The 21,295-nt window shown below is 47.2% G+C and overlaps 1 protein-coding gene across 1 annotated transcript in view; it reads left to right on the top strand.

Moving 5' to 3' along the window:
• SCFD2 (sec1 family domain containing 2) overlaps window positions 1-21,295 on the top strand; it is a 392,528-nt gene that overhangs the window by 359,913 nt on the left and 11,320 nt on the right. The window contains exons 7-8 of the mRNA XM_040238200.1: window positions 1,732-1,866; window positions 19,082-19,201. Coding sequence (XP_040094134.1) covers window positions 1,732-1,866; window positions 19,082-19,201 — 255 coding nt within the window. The remainder of the gene's footprint in view (window positions 1-1,731; window positions 1,867-19,081; window positions 19,202-21,295) is intronic.

Raw genomic sequence — 21,295 nt, 5'->3', positions numbered from 1 at the left:
ACACTCAATATGCCAGCAAATTTGGAAAACTCAGCAGTGGCCACAGGACTGGAAAAGGTCAGTTTTCATTCTAATCCCAAAGAAAGGCAATGCCAAAGAATGTTCAGAATGCTGAATAACTGTACTCATCTCACACGCTGGCAAAGTAATGCTCAAAATTCTCCAAGCTAGGTTTCAACAGTACGTGAACCAAGAACCTCCAGATATTCAAGCTGGTTTTTAGAAAAGGCAGGGTAGCCAGAGATCAAATTGCCAACATTTGTTGGATCATAGAGAACGCAAGAGAGTTCCAGAGAAACGTCTACTTCTGCTTCATTGACTATGCTAAAGCCTTTGACTGTGGATCACAACAAACTGTGGAAAATTTTTCAAGAGATGGGAATCCCAAACCACCTTACCTGTCTCCTGAGAAATCTATGCAGGTCAAGAAGCAACAGTTAGCACTGGACATGGAACATCAGACTGGTTCCAAATAGGAAAAGGAGTACGTCAAGGCTGTATATTGTCACCCTGCTTATTTAACTTCTATGCAGAGTACATCATGAGAAACGCTGGACTGGAAGAAGCACAAGCTGGAACCAAATTGCTGGGAGAAATCTCAATAACCTCAGATAGGCAAATTACACCACCCTTATGGCAGAAAATGAAGAGAAACTAAAGAGCCTCTTATGAAAGTGAAAGAGGAGAGTGAAAAACCTGGCTTAAAACTCAACATTCAAAAAACGAAGATCATGGCAACCAGTCCCATCTCTTCATGGCAAAAAGATGGGGAAACAATGGAAACAGTGAGAGACTTTATTTTGGGGGCTCCAAAATCACTGCAGATGGTGACTGCAGCTATGAAATTAAAAGACACTTTTTCCTTGGGAAAAAAGCTATGACCAACCTAGACAGCATGTTAAAAAGCAGAGACATTACTTTGCCAGAAAATGTCCATCTAGTCAAACCTATGGTTTTTCCAGTAGTCATGTATGGATGTGAGAATTGGACCATAAAGAAAGCTGAGTGCCAAAGAATTGATGCTTTTGAACTGTGGCATTGGAGAAGACTCTTGAGAGTCCCTTGGACTGCAAGGAGATCAAACCAGTCAATCCTAAAGGAAATCAAACCTGAATATTCATTGGAAGGACTGATGCTGATGCTGCAGTTCCAATACACTGGCTACCTGATGCAAAGAGCTGGCTCATTAGAAAAGATCTGAATGCTGGAAAAGATTGAAGGCAGGAGGAGAAGGGGATGACAGAGATGAGATGGTTGGATGGCATCACTGACTTGATGAACATGAGTTTGAGCAAGCTCTGGGAGTTGGTGATGGACAGGGGAAGGTTGGTGCTGGACACGATAGGGAAGCCTGGCGTGCTGCAGTCTTTTGGGTTGCAAAGAGTTGGACATGACTGAGCGACTGAAGTGAACTTATACTTCATACGTTAAATTGTCACTTTAAATCTAGATTGAAAAATTAGCCATCCTATAACTATAGCTCTGGTAAGAGTTGTTTGCTTGTGGAAGGGAGTATGAGAAACAAAAAATGGTGCCAATGTAGTGGAATAAACATTTTTCCCAAAAAATCAATGTTGTTATATTGTCTTTTCACACACACACAAAACCATAGCCATTGCTCAGGATCAAAAATAAACTTGTTTTGCTTCATTTGGTACAGATAAAGCTATCTTCTCTCCAGACAAACCAAACAAACTCTTTTACTTACAGCACAATATTTTGTCTTTCCAGGCATCCTATAAACCATTGTTGAAGCAGGTCGTGGAGGAAATATTTAATCCCGAGAAGCCAGATCCAGTTGACATTGAACACATGTCTTCAGGCCTCACTGATCTCCTTAAAACTGGATTCAGCATGTTCATGAAGGTAAAGTCACCATGACGAGGTAATCCTAAGTGTAACGCTTTCTTTGCTGGACTTGAAAATGCTGGTACCTCCTTAACCCTGGTGAGTATCACAGAAGAGAATGTCTGGCCTTTCTGAAACCAGGTACAATCTTCATGTAAGTTTTGCTTATAAACAGCCTGACCCTCTAGCTTCCTTTGACCTAAGTATTATGATCTTTTCTGATCAATAGGTAAGGACATAGCCCTCCAGGGTAGCACTACTGAAAATATCCCTCCTGGTTCACATTTTCACTTAACACAAATCCACATACAGATCTTAGTGGTAGTCTTGTACCCTTAATTCTAGAGCTTACTGTGTGGGATAACAAGTAACTCTCCTCAGTCATATAACCAGCATCATCCCCAAATCCATTTGAAAATGACTTTTATTTTGGCTTAGCAGACTCCCCGGTGACAAGTACGAGAGTTTCTCTGGCTAATATCGAGGCTAAGTCAAAATTACCAAACCGCCTTTGCAGTGGAGATGAAAGGAGGAAAAGTACACAAATGTGATCTATTTTTAACCCACTGTAAAGTTTCTAAATTTAAAAAGATCTAAATGAGATTACAGGCTGACCTCCTCGTCTATGCCAGGATTTCGGTTGTAATAACTCTTGGAAATAACAGAATGTTTTGCCAGTTTCAAAGCGTCTTTGAAATCATGAATTAATCTTCATAGACGATCTGGCCTTTCAGAGTTCAATAAATGCATATGCCAGGAAAACTGGTCCGCTCCAAAAGCCAGAGGGCGGAAGCCAGTCAGACTCTAAACCAAGCAGTGAGCGGCTGGAATGGATGCTAGGTCTCCTCCCCAGTGCTCCCAGTCATCATCAACTTCTGATGCAACATGTGGCTGGGGCATTTTCCCTCTATCTGTTTTTTGTTTTTGTTTTTAATAATACAGCACAGATCAGCTTCTCAAAAGTGTTCAAGGGCTCCTGTGTAGATGTAAGCCAGGGTTGTCTAGCAGCTCTTCATACTGGCTGGTTTTACAGATGCTTCCCGGCTAGACATGCTCTCTGACTTTCTCTGCCTGAGCACTCTATTGCTTCATTCATAAGCTTGGACTTAACCTTGAAGAGAAACTAAAATAAGAAGTGTGGACTTCCCTGCCCTGGTCGGTCAGGTCTGAGGACAGCCCACTGTGACCTTTTGCAGTCAGCCTGCTGCATCCATAGTCTGGCCAAGGGCCCAAGTGGAGGCTCGAACCTGCCCATGCTCTGCTCACTGCGGGAGTTTCTGATTTGCAAAGAGGCATGGTGTCAGTGAGACACCTAACTTGCCCGAACATAACTCTCCAGTGATGTTCCACAAAAGAACAGTTTCCTGGCAAAAGGGTTCTGTGACAAAATATGTTCAGAAAACCCTCAGTTAAACAGAAAATTAAACCAAAAGTCTTTGCTGTCATATGTCACAGTGCCTTTAATACACTAATGGACTTTGCAACTCTCCAACAGCCGACAGAGACCATTTGTTGTAGGAGGACTGTCCACTTGCGTTTTCCATCACTGTTTCATGAACCATGAGACATCACATCTTTTAATTACCCTTTTAAACTCTACAGTGTGTTTTCTGCAGCTCTCCTCGCAGTTGGAAGCTTCACTGTCCTAAGACGGGCTTTGCCTGGGGAGATGTTTAGAACTGTCCTGGGCCATCATTGGGCTGCCATGTTTCTCTCCGTTCAAATCCCTGGAGTTAGGGCTCATGCAGAGATGCTCCTGCCCCCAGAGATGGATCCCAAAGGGAGGTTTCCATTTAACGGATTTAGGAAAAAGAATCATGCATTCTCCCAGCAGCTGCCAGGACCCATTCTTCAGCCCCCAGCTGCTGGGCCTCTGCACTCACTTACCAGGGGCATCTCATTTGTCTGCAGGTGGTGGGAGAGTCTTGGTGGGCTAGGCAGAACCCTCCTCACCCCAGCATCCCAAGGGAGAATCGTTTTATTTTGTTTCTACCTGGGCCTCTATGGCTGGCTCTTCTCATCGTTCCAGAGAACTTGGCAAGGAAAGTTACTAGCAGCCCACTTGTCAGGGTTTGAACAAACCTGCAGTAAATGAAAAGAGGAACACTAGGGCTTTGAGGAACCACCTTTGATTTCCTGTAGAGCTCCGTCTTTGACATAGGGGTGTGCCATCGGGAGAGGGTGTCTTCTAATTTGGTTTAAGGCTGGTGGAAAGAAGAGGATGTGGAGGGAGGAGGCAGAGGCTCTTATGGACACGGCCATTCACCAGTCTCCCTGGTCCTGTTCTCTGAGGCTTCTCACTACCAAAGTCAGGCAGCTAAGCTGTGGTCACCTGTACCCGGGGATCAGCCATTCTCACATTCAGACCTCACGATGACCCTTTCATTATCCCTGCTTTACCCGTGGGGAAAATGAAGCCCAGAAGGGGTACGCAGCAGACATGAACTTTCAGAAGGCTAGGGTTGGGCCGTCCTCCCCCCGGCTAAGTGTTTTCTGAACAGCACACAGGAAGTGGGACACCAGGATTCGTCCCCAGAACCATCTTATTCCAAAGTCCATGCTCTTACACACAATATTTCTTGGCACCAGGATGCTCCTAGGTATTCTCTTGGAAGTTCAGTATTCGTATGTCATAAATTCTTTTCTTCCTGATGCCTCATTAGCACAGATGCTTTCCCTCTCCAGTATCTTAATCAGCTCCCGGCCCGGAGTGATCCTCAGAACAGCCCAGGTGAGGGCGCTCTCCCGGGGTCATCTGCTGGCACTGTTTCTCTGGGACTCAGTCCAGGGACTCATGGGCCGTATAGCCCCAGGAGAAGAAATGTGCGCAGCGGTGTTGGGTTGCCTCCACTCGCTGCAGCTTCATTCTGTATCAGCGGCCAACAGCCATTGCTTTCCTGCCACTCACTGCCCTACTCTTTGCCTCTGGGGCCTGTTTCCCCCTCTTCTCACTCAGAGCCAACCGAAGCTGAGCCTGGTAGGAGCAAACAGACAGAACCTGATGGAATAAAGGTGTCCATGTGGCCTCCTTCTCGGCTTGGGGTGCTGCTTGTCCAAACAGGAGAGCCGTGGTGTTGGAAAGGGATCTGAGCTGCTCGCCTCTGGTTTCACAGATGACATCGGCTCAGAGTCATCAGAGGGAGGACCTGTAGCCTAGGCAGGGGGTGAGAAGCCGGGGAGAGATGTGCTAGTAAGTAGACCAGTAGATGTTCCCGCAGGGTGTGCTGTGGGCCCCATAGCAGTGATAGGAAGACCATAGGAGAGGGGTTTCCAGGCCCCAGGGTATCGTCAGGGCTCCATACCTTCTGCACACACCTTTGCGGCTGCACATACTCCTTGCTTTATCATTATACATCTTCATCATTAAACATTGAAGTGAAGTGAAAGTCACTCAGTCATGTCTGACTCTCTGCAGACTATAAATTGAGGAGGATAATAGTAGCCACTTTATAGGGCTGTTGTGAGAATGAAGTGAGTTCATACATACAGAGTATTTACAATGGTGCCTGTCCTACAGTAAGTGCTAAGTACATATTTGCTATTTTTATTTTTACAAGTTCATGGTCCTGGTCAGAGTGTGGTTCCCAGAGCCACCTTGAGAATCTTTGTATCCCTGTGCAGAGCCAACATATGGGCATTTGGTGCATACAGATCAACTGCTGAGTAACAAGTGAATCACATAGGAGAGAATAGACACCTCCCCGCAAAGCCAGGAGCATGTCCTCTCTCACTCCTGACTTGTTCTTGCTAAGAGACATGGAGTCTCAGCACCTGTGGGCAGCTGTGTTTGTACGACCACACTGTGGTTTTCCAGACCCCCTTGTTCTCCCCTGTGAGTCCAACCTAGGTGTCCTCAGTCTCAGGGGACACAGACCGTCCCACTTGGGGCAAGCTGTAGAGCCTGTGAGATTCTGTACATGTGCTGTGATGAGATGGTTCAAGGAAGGTGAGGCCAGCTGGGCTAGCCTCTGACCACCTGGGGAATGGAGGCAGAAGCCCAAAGCCACTCAGGCCCCTAACTCCACCAGGAGCCCTACAGAAGCTATCTCCACATCCCGGGAGAGGGCGAGTGCTCCACCCAACGAGTGCCCCTCAGACAGCCTCTGTGCTGTAGGGAAATGAGACTTCCATCCCAGATGCTCCAGAGTGGCTCACAGCATTCAGTCTCATTGATGTACGTGTCTGCAGATGGTGGAAGTTAGGGGATACGTCCATGTGTCCAAGATTCTCTGCATCAAACAAATCCTCTGTGAGAGGGAAGTCAAGGCGGCTGGGTTCTGCCCTTAGTACAGTCAGAACCTCATGTGCTAAGATCAGACTGCAACTTGTTAAAGTCACTTTCCTTCCATTGCTTTAGCACGCTTTCCTGTATAAATCAGACTCTCCAGACAAGTTTCTCATCCCCACCTGTCCTGGTTATCAATGGGTGCATCAGAAGCCGTGTTGAAACACTGGCTTTAAATATCACTGATCATTTATTTTGTTCATGAATGTGCTGTCTGGGCAGAGCTCAGCAGAGAAGAATTCGCCTCCAGGGTTATGCTGACCATCAACTGGTAGCTCAGCCTGACCTGTGAGCTGAAGGCCTCAGTTCCTCTCCACACAGGCTTCTCTATGTGGCCTGAGCTTCCTCACAGCAAGGCAGCCGCATTCCAAGGACAAGCATCCTGAGTGAGAGCACCAGGTGGGAACCTCAGAAGCCGCAAAGCATCACTCCGACAGTGGTCTGTCGGTCGAGGCAGTCACAAATGCCTTCCTGGGTTCAAGGGGAAGAACCTGCTCTCTTCCTGTTAAAAACGGAACCAGAGCATGAGGAGCAGAAAATATCATTGAGGCCACTTTGGAAAAATACCATCCGCCCTCCACCTAAGTGTAGGATTGGCTGTCCAGCCCAGCAAGAGCGGTGTTTGAATTCTAGAAGTTTTCCCTTCAATCTAGAGGACAGAAAATTCACTCATGCTTCTGATCTGGTTTCAAAATAAATGAGCCTGGAAAGGCTCTGATAGCAAAAGTCATGCTTGCTATTTGCCTAAAATCATTTTAAATAATATAGTCTTTTTAAAAAATTAACAAAAAATAATAAAAGCCTTCCTGAGGGATGAGACACTGAGCTGTAGAACTTTGCTCTTCCAAGTTCTCCCCATCAGGCCCTGTCAAGGAAAGAGACAGGCCGGGGAGTAGAGCTGGGCACCCTCGAGGTCATTCTGCCTGAGGTTCTGAGAAAGTGTTTGGAGTCAACTCAGTGTACTCCTCCACCGGAGGCTAGACTTGTGGTTAGCCGCACAGAACTGTCAGCTTCAAAGGGCAGTGCCCTGGGTGGAGGGGAGTATCAAAGTCCAGAGAAACCTCTTTGGCAGAACCTGACTTTTTTTAAACAGTCAAGTAAGTCTTCTCTCCCAATGCCTGTGTGTGAAGCACCTTGATCTCTGTAGAAAAAAACTTGATAGCGATCTAATAAATAAGTTGAACCATGCCTTCCCACTCTCACAACAGCATTAATTTAATTTAAAATGAGCATGTCTAATAGGCAGCACTTTGAAAATGCGTTTCTGGAATTTGTGGTTTGGATTTCAGTCTCCTGAAAATAATCTATTTTATATCTACTCCATGTGTTTGGACTCCAACTTGTTTTGACTAAAGGACATGATTTGTCAAGATGTTTTCTCTGCTGGAATTGGCATGAGGAGGGCGGGTTGTATCTGACGAAACTGCACAAGGCCCTTTTACCTCCTTTTACGAGTGTTGTTAAACTGCGTGTTGTTGTTCCCTTTCGTATATGGCCGTGCTTAACTGGAAAAAAAAATAAAAGATTTATGAAAAACACTCACAGAAGACTCAGTGCTTGCCTCTGGGCCCTCAGTAGGAGTTCCTGTGAGAGCTCCATGGCCTGGGCCCACAGGATAGAGGGGGCAGCTGCTCAGGCCCACCCGGAAAAGCTGGAGCTGAGATACGTTGTTGGCAATTAACCAAGTGGCACTAACTTCATCAAGGAAAGCCCTCATCGGGAGGACCAAGTGTCTCCGAGAATGCAAGGGCAGCCATGCAGTGAGCCTCAGGAAAGATTGGGCCCAAGAACTGGAAAGCCATCAGGAAACCAGACAGTTCTTGAAGACGGGCTGCAGCCTGCAGAGATGCCAAGAACCATCCCAGCTCAGTGTCCACGCTCAGTGAACAAGAGTCAAGTGAACGGCTGGGAGCTGTGCCACAGGTGCTGGGGCTTCTTAGGAGCCTTGACTGGGCCCCATCTGTCTTAGGTCGAGTCTCCATTCCCAGGGGAGGGTCTCACATTGGGCCTGGGTCAGGGGCCCATTCCTGCACCATTCAGTCGAGGTCGGAGGAAGGCAGGACCACATTGTAACTACACGGCTGCCAGGAGCCCACCCTGTGGCCGTGCAGATGGAAGGGACTGTTCATGTGTGAGCTGGACAGACATCTGCAGATGCAACTACGATGGGGTGAAGGAGGCTGTAAGGACAAAGGGCAAAAATGATGAGCTTCAGGTGCAATTTGATGTGAGATCCCTGCTGAGGATGGCCATCAAGTCCAGCTCCTCATCGTTTACATAAGAAAAACATAACTCAGAGATGAACTGTTGGCTTAGGCCCATTATACTTAATAGCATTTCTGATGAGAGGAAAACATCTCAGCATTTGGTGTCTGTTGATTAAATCAGCACAAGTCTTGGAATTTGTTTGCAATACTATTTATAACTATTGTTTATATTTTCTCCTTCTCAATTATGCTCCATACTGTGGTTTGATTTTTGTGTAACATTTGCTAAATAAGATCCATAAGTTCTAGTGAGTTAGATCTTGGAAGGAATCATTAAACACAAACTTGGTTTTGGCCGGCTACAAACTTTGCCTGCCTGTGAACAATTACCGAGAGCCTCTTACATGCTAGTCACTGCTGTGGGTAAGGAGGATGCAGACAGGCTAGCTGTCCTACCTGCCACAGCACAGCTCACATTGGAGAGCTTACAGTTGGTTAGGGAGAAGGACAGGAACCTTGAGAGTTGTGGGGACAAGAGAGAAGTGGTGTCTGGGCGGGCTGTGAGAGTACAGAGAAGGAGGAGCTTAATCAGGGAGTCAGAGGAACAGAATGTGTCTGACCAGTGAGAGTGAGATACAAAGTGATGGAAGTTCTGGGCTAAGTCGAAGGAATTCCAGGTAACTCCAAACGGCTGGAGCTCAGAGCAGCCTGTGAGGAGTGGAAGAAGATAAGACAGAGAGAGAAGCAGAAGGCAGGTCACGAAGGGCTGGAGGCTTGACATTTGACCAGAAACGATGAGGTTTTATGCCATGTTTTTTAGGAATATAGAACCAGGGTATTGGAGAAGGGAATGGCAGCCTGCTCCAGTATTCTTGCCTGGGAAATCCCATGGACAGAGGAGCCTGGCAGGCTACAGTCCGTGGGGTCATGAGGGTTGGACACAACTTAGCAAGCAGATCACCAAAACAACCAGTGTATATTTTATAAAGATCACCTGGCAGCAGGGAACGAGGCCAGACTGGCATCAGATTAGGGAGAGAAGGTAAGAAGAGTCGGGGTCAGGTAGGGGCTGAAGGGATGAAGGCAAGGATGCAGCCCTGGTGGGTCCCACTGGACTGGGCATTGATGGGATGTGGGAGTAAATGAGGGCATTGTCCAGGGCCCCTCATCCAGTCGGGGATGATCGGGTGGCAGGTGTTTACATTCCCTCTGACTCAGAAGCAGAAATGGAGAAGAAAATAACTAGTGTTTTAGAGTTTAGGTGCCTGTGAGACAGCTTTGCAGCTCAGCAGAGCCTGGGCCTGCGGTAGCAACCTGGGGACACAAGCCCTCTGAGGCCTGGACCGTGGACAGGGCAGGGCCACCCAAGGAGGGTGTTTGGGAGAAGAGGCCCCAGCAGTCAGGAACACAGTGTGTGATTGGACAGGTCAAGCAAGAGGAGAGCCCAGGAGGCAGGAAAGACACTGAGAGGGCTTTGAAAACAGAGAGGGGTTGGGGTGGGGGTGGGGAGTCTCCAGAATGGGGACGCCATCCACGGCAGCAAATGCAACAGGGAGGTCGAGCTAATGACAGAGTGACTTTGGCAGCAGGGCAGCCTTTGCACTGAGATGAAATAAGTCCCACAAGGAAACTGGTAATTGGCTGACATGGCCAAAGAACTAAAAGTACAGAGTTTTAAGAGATGAAAGCTAGTAAAAATGCTTTCGGTTTGAAGAATCTGTTTATAAATGAGGGCGTGTGGAATGTATCCCACTCTTCTCTGAGGCAGACCTGGGTTTCTGTCTCAGCCCTATAGCTTACGAATTGGAAAACTTGGGACAAGTCACTTCACCTCTGTAAGCCTCACTGTCTCTGTCTGTAAAATGGAGCTTCTACCTACTTCATAGATCCTAAGATTGTGCAAAGTAACCCTTGCCCTGTGCATGCGTGTGCAGTCGCTTCAGTTGTGTCCGACTCCATGCAGCCCTATGGATTATAGCCCACTAGGTTCCTCTGGCCGTGGGTTTCTCCAGGCGAGAATGCTGGAGTGGGTTGCCTGTTCCCTTCTCCAGGGGAATCTTCCCTACTCAGGGATCAAACCCATGCCTCTCACTTCTCCTGTGTTGGCAGGTGGGTTCTTTCCTGCTGGTACCACGTGGGAACCCCAACCCTGCTTTATTTCCTCCGTGGCACTTACTGCTTTCCTCACTTATCAATTTACTTCTGTATTTTGTCATTTTCCCCAACGAAAATATAAATTCTTTGATGGCAGAGATTCTTCTTGGTTCACTCACTGCTGAGTTCCCAGTGCCTACAGCAGTGCCTGGCCCATAGTACTTGCTCACCAGGTGTTTGTGGAATGGATGAATACATGAATGAACAGCGGAGCTGGACGTCAAGTGTTCAGTGGCAACAGCAGTGCTGTTACTGACTCCTTTTGGGACAAGAGCCATTACGAGGCCACCTTCAAAGTCAGCACAGCTGCTCTCAGGGCCCAGGGACCTTTGGGCCAACGCTCCCATTATGCTGTCTGTCTCCTGCGAGGCCTGCCCACTGTTGGAGAATGGAGGACCTGACCGTTGCCTGTGCTGGGGACAAATGAGTCAGTCATGAAGAGAAACAGAGTGGAGGAGAATGAGCAAGCTGGGTTCCCGGAATGCCCAGAGAACTCCAGGGAACCAGGAGCAGAGGAAACACTTCCCATAGAAACCAGTCAGGAGATCAAAGAGTGCTCTTGGGGCCACAGCTGCAGAGAAGGTGTCGGCAGCCTTGGCTTCAAAGGCTGGCTAAATGGTGGGGAGAAATGGTCTTCTCTGACCAGAACTGATGTCTTAAAATCACAGCCAATGAAGGGTTAGAAATGTCTTAAAGTCACAGCCAGTGAAGGTTTAGAAAATGAAAGAAAGGGCAGTGAGCCCGACTTGCTTTATTAATCTGCGTGTTTATGATGGCAGTAATGACGTTTACATCTTGCAACTTCAAAGTGCCCTACACCGTGAACTCACATACAAATGAGACTCAGCCGAGTGTGGCTGATTATAAGGAATGTGTTATTCTGATGGAAAAGACTGGAAAGACTCCACTTCCCAATAGTCTGCCAACTTGATGTGTTCTACAAAGGAAGCTGGTATCAAAACATAAATCTAAACAGAAACCAAAATAGCAAACAGCAACATGCATTAATGGCACCCATTAATTTGTACCAAAATCAACATTCTCTCAACTCCTTGGCCCAGGGGTATTGATCCTTGTTGCTGTTTCTTTTTTCCTTTTCATCTTTCAGTGCATCCTTCCAAGATTCTTGCAGTGTATTTCAGAGTCCGGACTCACTTATGGAAAGCATATGTCTTTGAGAACATGCTGTACCAATGTGAAGTTCTGAAGCCAGTTGTATTTCTGTCCCAGGAATAAGTGAGAAACAATTGTTTGTAGGGTTGGAAGGAACTTCACATTGTTACTCAGCCAGGAAAAGCATGCATAGAACAGAGTGTCTAAAAGATCTTTCTCTTAGAGAGAGAGCTAAGGAAAGAAAGACATCTCCAGTTAACCTGTGGAGCTCATCCATTCATTCATTCTTTTTATTCACTCAACACTTGTTGAAAGTTTACCATGAGCTAGCGCTATGCTCAGAGCCCAAAATACCAAGATAAATACGATCAGTCCCTACCCTCCAGTAGCTTACAGTCTAGGAGAGGAGATAGGCAGGCCTATCAAGGTTGCAGCCAGTGTGATAAGGCCAGGGCAGAGGTGTCTATCAGATTCGGGTCATGGGGCAGGAGTTGAGAGGTGGTTAGAGAGAGATTTTTAGAGGCAAGGATGGCTTTTAAAGAGAGAAGGAAAGAGGTAAAGAAGAGCAGACAAATAGGCAACAAGCAGCAAAGGTTTACTGTATAGCACAGGGAACTACAGTCAATATCTTATAATAACCTATAATGGAAAATAATTTCAAAAATAATGTATGTGTATTTGTATGACTGAATCACCTTGCTATGTATCTGAAATGTAAGTCAACTGTACTTCAGTAAAACGTATATTTTAAGATAAAAAGAAGGAGAGGCAAGGGCACCTTACACAGAGGAAGCTGTCCATGCCACGTAACATAAAACGATGCAGGTGGTGCTCAGAGTGTTTAATAACTGGAATGTGACGGGCGCAGACAGAGGCCACCAGTGTGGCTAGGTCAAACCCACTGGTGTGGTCCCAGCCAATTCCTGTGGGCCCCAGATCTTTCCCACTAATATAGAAAAACCCTCAGGGTATATCATTGAGCAAGAAAAGCAAAGTCCAGTACTGAGCGCTTAGAAGTCAAGATGGCAGTTGCCCCTTGGCGAGGTAGTGACGTGAAGGGGGCATGAAGGGATCCAGAATGCCAGCTTTCTCTGTTTCTGATCTAAGTACTGTTCACAAGGGTTTGTTTGGTTTATGAAAATAAATTGAACACTTGTGATAAATGCTCTTTTCAGGGCAAGTGTCAGTAAAATGTTGCATGTTTAGCAAAATGTGTTTTTTTAATACCATGCATTCATGGATGGTTCAGATCTTTGAGTGACTCCAGGAAACAGTGTATATGGAGGAGATGAAGATGGAGACAAAAAGCAAAGCCATGTGAAAAAACCTTCTATACTGAATTGAGGAGTCTGAACTTGATCCTTCCTGGCTCTGAGCATGCGGTGGAGGTGACGGGTGTTTAAGAGTGCAACCTCTGCAGTTTGGCCCCTGCCTCCACCATTTAGTCACTATGTGTAAACTGCAGTCTCTTCATCTGCATCATATACCAATGATTGTATTTGCCTCCTAAGGATTTTTGAGAATCAGATAAGATAATGCACAAAGATTCAATAATAAATATTTGCACTTTAGAAAGTTCACTTAAGCAGGAATGAGAAGAATGGATGGGGGTGGCCAGATGAGGGACAGGAAGACAAGTTAGAAGACCCTAGCAATAATCTCAGAGAAGGCAATGGCACCCCACTCCAGTACTCTTGCCTGGAAAATCGCATGGACGGAGGAGCCTGGTGGGCTGCAGTCCATGGGGTCGCTGAGTCAGACACGGCTGAGCGACTTCACTTTCACTTTTCACTTTCATGCATTGGAGAAGGCAATGGGAACCCACTCCAGTGTTCTTGCCTGGAGGATCCCAGGGACGGGGGAGCCTGGTAGGCTACCATCTATGGGGTCGCACAGAGTCGGACACGACTGAAGCGACTTAGCAGCAGCAGCAGCAGCAATAATCTAGTAAAGAAGAAATGAGGGACTTCCCTGGTGGTCCAGTGACTAAGACTCCAAGCTCCCATTGCAGGGAGCCAGGGTTCAATCCCTGGTCAGGGAGCTAGATCCCACATGCCACAACAAAGAGTTTGCATGCTGTGACTAAGACCTAGCGCAGCCAAAATAAATAATAAATATAAATATTAAAAAGAAGAAGAAATGAAAGCCGACCAGAACAGGGATAGTGGGAATCAAAAAGAGATCAGTAAATTGGAGGGGGCAGAATTAATAGGACTTACCTGCTGCTAAGTCACTTCAATTGTGTCCAACTCTGTGCCACCCCATAGATGGCAGCCCACCAGGCTCCCCCATCCTTGGGATTCTCCAGACAAGAACACTGGAGTGGGCTGCCATTTCTAGGATATCAAAAAGATAGCAAATCCAAGATGACTTCTAGGTATCTGGCTCAGGGGACTGTGAAGGTGGTGATGCTTATAAAAAGTTAAGAGAAAGAATAGACTTGGCAGGGGGTGGGGAATGGTTAAAATCATGCATCAAATTTGAAATGTCTTGAGTTTAGGATTGCCAGGAGGCATCCAGGTGGAGATGGCCACTGGAAATAAATAGAGACGCTAAAGACATAGATTTGGGAAGAATTAAAAGATTATTGGAGGCATATAAGTAGATGAGGTCCTCAAGTGAGAGTACCACAGTTCAGTTCAGTTCAGTTCAGTTCAGTTCAGTCACTCAGTCATGTCCGACTCTTTGTGACACCATGGACTGCAGCCCACCAGGCTCCTCTGTGCAGCACGCCAGGCCTCCCTGTCCATCACCAACTCCCAGAGTTCACTCAGACTCATGTCCATTGAGTCAGTGATGCCATCCAACCATCCCATCCTCTGTCATCCCCTTCTCCTCCCTCCTTCAGTCTTTCCTAGCATCAGGGTCTTTTCCAATGAGTCATTTTTTTGCATCAGGTGGCGAAAGTATTGGAGCTTCAGCTTCAGCATCAGTCCTTCCAATGAATAGTCAGAACTGATTTCCTTTAGAATGGACTGTTTGGATCTCCTTGCAGTCCAAGGGACGCTCAAGAGTATTCTCCAACACCCCAGTTCAAAAGCATCAATTCTTCAATGCTCAGCTTTCTTACATCCATACATGACTACTGGAAAAACCATAGCTTTGACTACATGGACCTTTGTTGGCAAAGTAATGTCTCTGCTTTTTAATATGCTGTCTAGGTTGGTCATAACTTTTCTTCCAAGGAGTAAGTGTCTTTTAATTTTATGGCTGCAGTCACTATCTGCAGTGACATTGGAGCTCAAAAAAAAGTCTGACACTGTTTCCACTATTTCCCCATCTATTTGCCATGAAGTGATGGGACCAGATGCCATGATCTTAGTTTTCTGAATGTTGTGTTTTAAGCCAACTTTTTCACTCTCCTCTTTTACTTTTAGGCTCTTTAGTTCTTCACTTTCTGCTGTAAGGGTGATGTCATCTGCATATCTGAGGTTATTGATTTTTCTTCCGGCAATCTTGATTCCAGCTTGTGCTTCTACCAGCCCAATGTTTCTCCTGATGTACTCTGCATATAAGTTAAATAAGTAGGGTGACAATATACAGCCTTGACATAGTCCTTTCCCAATTTGGAACCAGTCTGTTGTTCCATGTCCAGTTCTAACTGTTGCTTCCTGACCTGCATACAGATTTCTCAAGAGGCAAGTCAGGTGAACTGGTATTCCCATCTCTTGAAGAATTTTCCATAGTTTGTTGTGATCCACCCAGTCAAAGGCTTTAGCATAGTCAATACAGCAGAAATAGACATTTTTCTGGAACTCTCTTGCTTTTTTGATGATCTAACAGATGTTGGCAATTTGATCTCTGGTTCTTCTGCCTTTTCTAAATCCAGCTTGAATATCTGGAAGTTCACGGTTCACATATTGCTGAAGCCTAGCTTGGAGAATTTTGAGCATTACTTTACTAGCGTGTGAGATGAGTGCAATTGTGCGGTAGTTTGAGCATTCTTTGGCATTGCCTTTCTTTGGGATTAGAATGAAAACTGACCTTTTCCAGTCCTGTGGCCACTGCTGAGTTTTCCAAATTTGCTGGCATATTGAATGCAGCACTTTTACAACATCATCTTTCAGGATTTGAAATAGCTCAACTGGAATTCCATCACCTCCACTAGCTTTGTTTGTAATGATGCTTCCTAAGGCCCACTTGACTTCACATTCCAGGATGTCCGGCTGTAGGTGAGTGATCACACCATCGTGATTATCTGGGTCGTGAAGATCTTTTTTGTACAGTTCTTCTGTGTATTCATGCCACCTCTTCTTAATATCTTCTGCTTCTGTTAGGTCCATACCATTTCTGTCCTCTATCGAGCCCATCTTTGCATGAAATGTTCCCTTGGTATCTCTAATTTTCTTGAAGAGATCTCTAGTCTTTCCCATTCTATTGTTTTCCTCTATTTCTTTGCACCGATCACTGAGGAAGGCTTTCCTTGCTAGTCTCTGAAACTCTGCATTCAGATGCTTATATCTTTCCTTTTCTCCTCTGCTTTTCACTTCTCTTCTTTTCACAACTATTTGTAAGGCCTCCTCAGATGGTCATTTTGCTTTTTTGCATTTCTTTTTCTTAGCGATGGTCTTGATCCCCGTCTCCTGTACAATGTCACAAACCTCCATCCATAGTTCTTCAGGCACTCTGTCTATCAGATCTAGTCCCTTAAATCTATTTCTCACTTCCACTGTATAATAATTAGGGATATCATTTAGGTCATACCTGAATGGTCTAGTGGTTTTCCCTACTTTCTTCAATTTAAGTCTGAATTTGGCAATAAGGAGCTCATGATCTGAGCCACAGTCAGCTCCCGGTCTTGTTTTTGTTGACTGTATAGAGCTTCTCCATCTTTGGCTGCAAAGAATATAATCAGTCTGATGTCGGTGTTGGCCATCTGGTGATGTTCATGTGTAGAGTCTTCTCTTGTGTTGTTGAAAAAGGGTATTTGCTATGACCAGTGTGTTCCCTTGGCAAAACTCTATTTGCCTTTGCCCTGCTTCATTCTGTACTTCAAGGCCAAATTTGCCTGTTACTCCAGGTGTTTCTTGACTTCCTACTTTTGCATTCCAGTCCGCTATGATGAAAAGGGTATCTTTTTAGGGTGTTAGTCATAGAAGGTTTTCATAGAACTGTTCCACTTCAGCTTCTTCAGCATTACTGCTCGGGGCATAGACTTGGATTACTGTGATTTTAAATGGTTTGCCTTGGAAACGAACAGAGAACATTCTGTCATTTTTGAGATTGCATCCAAGTACTGCATTTCAGACTCTTTTGTTGACTATGATGGCTACTCCATTTCTTCTAAGGGATTCTTGCCCACAGTAGTAGGTATAATAGTCATCTGAGTTAAGTTCACCCATCCAGTCCATTTTAGTTCACTGATTCCTAGCACAGGGTCAAAGATAAAGCCCAAGGAGTATCGACAATTGAGCAGACCAAGAAAAGGAACCTATGAAGAAATGTGAGAAGAAGCCATGGGAAAGGTAGCAGGAAGACCCCAGAGAGAGTGCTATTGTGGTAGCCAAGAAGGATGTCATCAGCTGGGACACATGCCACAGAAATGTCCAGATAAATGAAGACAGATGTCTGTCGACCCCTATCTATGACAGCCGTTGGTGACTATAGAGAGAGCTATTACAGGGGGACAGCTGGACAGAGGCAGCACCGCTGTGGGTGTGTGGTACCTGGACTGGAAGACAGCCATCAGCAAATGCAGTGAAGGGAAGGAACCACAGGGCAGAAAGTTGAGGAGTGGGGCAGGGAGTCTAGTCTTTTTCTAAAAATCCAAGAGTTCTGTAACTTTGTCCAGTATTCCACACTGCCCATTTGGAAGAAGTTTAGACCCACTTTTCTTTCTTTCTTCCTGCCTTTTGTTTTTCCCCTCCCTCCCCTGATTTCTCCCCATCCTTCCCTCCCTCCCTGTTCACTCTGAGTTTCCTCTCCAGAAGCCAAGGAATAACTTATGTAACTGGAAGCACTTAATGTATTACCTTCCTAAGTGTTTTAAAATAAGATACTGAAAAGTTATATTTAGGCAAGGGAATCAGAAGAACCAAGTTGAAAAAAGAGTGAGAGCCAGGCTAAGAGAAGGGCTGGGTCTCTTCCTCTCAACCTGCTGCCCACCCTGCCACTCATGGGGACCATCCTTTGGCCCAAAGATGGCTTGTGTGTTAGTGAGTGTGGTGAGCACAGACACTTACCTGCTTTGCCTACACTCTTCTGGCTGGAGCCCAGCCTGCTTCTCCCGCCTCTGGCTGCACTGGCATGCAGGCAGCTGGCAGCATCCTTCCCATAATGACTCCATGTGGCTGTCCAGCTCACTGCCCCCAGCTGGTGACCTCTTGCCTGCAGAACTTGGCTCATACCACTAGCACCCACTCCTCACCGAACCATCCTGAACTTGCAGGTAGGACTCAAACACACTGTCTTCAGGAACCCCCTCTTGTCCCCTTCAGTTAGTCACCAGGTCTACATGCTGGCATTGTGCATTTCCTGAGAGGGTACTGGGAGATGCTCTCATTTTAGTTGTTTATACTGTGCCTCATTGGTGAGACCTTAAGGCCCCGGCAGGGATTCTTTGTGATGTTCAGTGCAGCATTGCATGCAGGTGCAATCCTCAGCTGAGGTTGGTTTGCAGAAGGTAAGGGCATGAAGTGCCCTCAAGGGTGGGCATGGGGCTCTTGCATCTTTGTCCACCCTTCACCTCCTCCTCCCTAGGGATGTGACCATCTTTCAATGCCACAGGCATTTATTGAGCACCTATTCTGAAATGGCACTAAGCACTCTGGGACTTCAGCAGTGAACGAGGCAGATAAGATCACTGCCTCCTCAGTTTATGTTCCATTAAAGAAGACAGCCATCAAAGAAACGTGTGTAAGCAGAGACGATGACTCCAGGCTGTGGCTGTCACTTGGAAGGAACTGCACAGACTCTGTAAGGCAGGAGCACGTTTGTGTTGAGACCTGTAGACTGAAAAGGAAGGGAAAGTTGCCCTCAGTCTTCCCTGTTATTTAATATTTCCTGCTCCTTTAACTGGAGAAGGCAATGGCAATCCACTCCAGTACTCTTGCCTGGAAAATCCCAGGGACAGAGGAGTGTGGTAGGCTGTGGTCCATGGGGTCGCGAAGAGTCTGACACGACTGAGCAACTTCGCTTTCACTTTTCACTTTCACGCATTGGAGAAGGAAAAGGCAACCCACTCCAATGTTCTTGCCTGGAGAATCCCAGGGACGGGGGAGCCTGGTGGGCTGCCGTCTATGGGGTCGCACAAAGTTGGACATGACTGAAGCGACTTAGCAGCAGCAGCAGCTCCTTTAACTTCTCTTTCAATAAAATATTTATGTAAAGGGCTGTAGGAAGGCGACATGCTGGGCATGTTCCTGGTCAATGGGCTAACACCCCCTAACACATTGTACCCCTAACGAATTATAATCTCTTGAATGGCTGCTCACCGCCCCTGAAGACGCCTCTAACGCTAGGTTTTGTTTTGCAGGTGAGCCGACCTCATCCCAGCGACCACCCTCTCCTCCTCCTCTTCGTGGTGGGCGGAGTCACAGTCTCTGAAGCCAAAATGATCAAAGACCTAGTGCCGTCGCTGAAGCCGGGAACCCAGGTACTGAGTCCTCGGTGACGCTTGGTGACATGATCTGAATGGGAAGCCTGGACAGGGGGAAGGGTGGGCCTCCGTTAGGCTTCCCAGCCGTCTGCGTCACCATCCCCCAGCGTCCTCGCCCCTGCTCCTTCTGCCTGCCCCAGGCCTGAGACCTCTCCTACCCCTGGGCTACAGTGCTTATCCCCCGATTCCTGAAAGGCATGTCTTCTCTGATGTCCAAGCAGTGCTTACTTACTCAAGCAGTTTCACCTCTTACCAGGCTCTAGATAACTGAGGGCGGCTCCCAGGGACCCTCTCCACCCCATGGAGAGGACAGAAAGGCACCTCGTCTGGACAGTGACAAGTGCAGCGTCTTTCTTCTCTGCCTCCTGCCAGGCTCCGTCTCCCTCCCCAGAAAATGCCCCCGGTGGTTAAGGCACAGCCCTCCTCTATCTGCCCTTTACTAGCCAGGTGAGAAAAGCCTTCGGTTTTCTCACTGAAGCGACAGGGTGGGGTGACTATGAATCTTAACCCAGAGATGGGAGAGAATATGCTTCTTAGTGCAGTGCGCAGCACACAGCCCTCGATACAGGTGGCCAAGGTCATTATCAAAAACCACTTCTGAGCAGTTGCCACCCTACCCTGCAGCAGGAGCTCAGGGAGAGGGACTTGAGGAACAAACAAGGACTTCCCTGTCTCTGGAGGCTCTCAGCTGGCTGGGGCAGCAGAGCCTGTAACTCAGCAGGACTGACAACTCTTTGCCTTAGTAGGTTCCCAAAGCAGCCTGAAACAGGAGGCCACAAGCAGTCTTTACATGGGAGGGGATCCCAAGAAGCAGAAGGGAGGGGACTGGAAGAGAGAGAGTGGAGGGAGAAAAGCCAGTATAGAGAGCGTGGCCAGGCTGCTTGCTGCTGTGGGCACCCCAGGCTCTGTCCTCCCAGGGCCAAGGACTGTCCTCGGAACTGGAGCACCTGGGACTTCACCCTGAGGGGGAGGCTTGTCTCCTGGGGCCTGTCGTCAGCTTTGTGCTGGGTCTGTACGCTGCCAGCAGCCTTCTGTGGTTTGGAGACAGCAGAACAGAGATACCAGTGCAGTGCTTCGGGTAGGATACCGGCTCAGAAGAGAACTGTCCACCACAACCACACAGAATCCTGGTGGTATTCCAGCCATGCCTGGTTCCCCCCGCCCCTGCTTCCCAGGGGAGAGGTACAGATGCCCATGTCTCCCACTTCCACCCACTCAGCCAGCCAAGGCGCCCCTATCCCCGCTGGCATCCCAGGCAGCTCGCTGATGGCTCTGCATTGCTGACCTAGCCTCCTGAAGCAAGCGTGCATTCCTTGAGGACAAAGACTGGGCCCTCCCAGGCCTGTGCACAGGACAGGAGCTCTGTCACCTTGAAGTCTGGTGGTGTGATGTTGTTGAGGTGGCCAGCCCACCTGGTGGTGTAGAAAAGGCCAGATCTCTGTGGGTCTCCAAACACCCAACTTAGGAAAGGGACCCAGGTGTCCCGGGAGCCATGATATGTTTTTGGGCAAAGGAGTGACCTGTCATTGGCTATGGCCACTTCTGCTGTTACTAACACCTGTCTTGGTCATAGCTGGTGGGATTTCTGATAAAGTGGTAAAGTCAGCCTCATCTCACACCCACTCTGTCAGCAGTGTTCAGGGTCTGTTTAGTGAGCAATTGCTTTTTTGAGCAAGACCTTTTTTTTATCAGCAAGCATGCTTCTCACTGCCCCTAACATGGTGAAGCGAATTCTTAGCTGCTGCATTGTTAACTGGCTGACAGACGTGTTAATCTCCCCTCTAAAAGGATGAAATGCACAGTTTTTCAAAGCCGTGTGACCTGAGTTTGACAACAGAGACCCGGAATCTGCAGTGGCTCAGTGGCTGGGCTGCAACTGACCGACCTTGTGCTCAATCATCTGCAGAGAGAGTGGCTCAAAGAATTGGGGGCTTAAGGGGCAGGCGTGCCTGCTGCTTGTCCTTTGTGCAGAAAGCTCCCCCTGAAGAGTTAACAGGGCCTAGGAAGATTCCAGAGAGGAGTTATTTACCATCATGGCCTTCATTCCAAGTCCTGAAAGGAGGTGGATTACCTGCCTGTTTGCTGGAGCGA

The sequence above is a fragment of the Oryx dammah genome, unplaced genomic scaffold, assembly GCF_014754425.2.
Source record: "Oryx dammah isolate SB20612 unplaced genomic scaffold, SCBI_Odam_1.1 HiC_scaffold_3, whole genome shotgun sequence".
Lineage (NCBI taxonomy): Eukaryota > Metazoa > Chordata > Mammalia > Artiodactyla > Bovidae > Oryx > Oryx dammah.
Note: the sequence above shows the minus strand (reverse complement) of the source record. Positions and strands in the feature narration are given on the sequence as shown.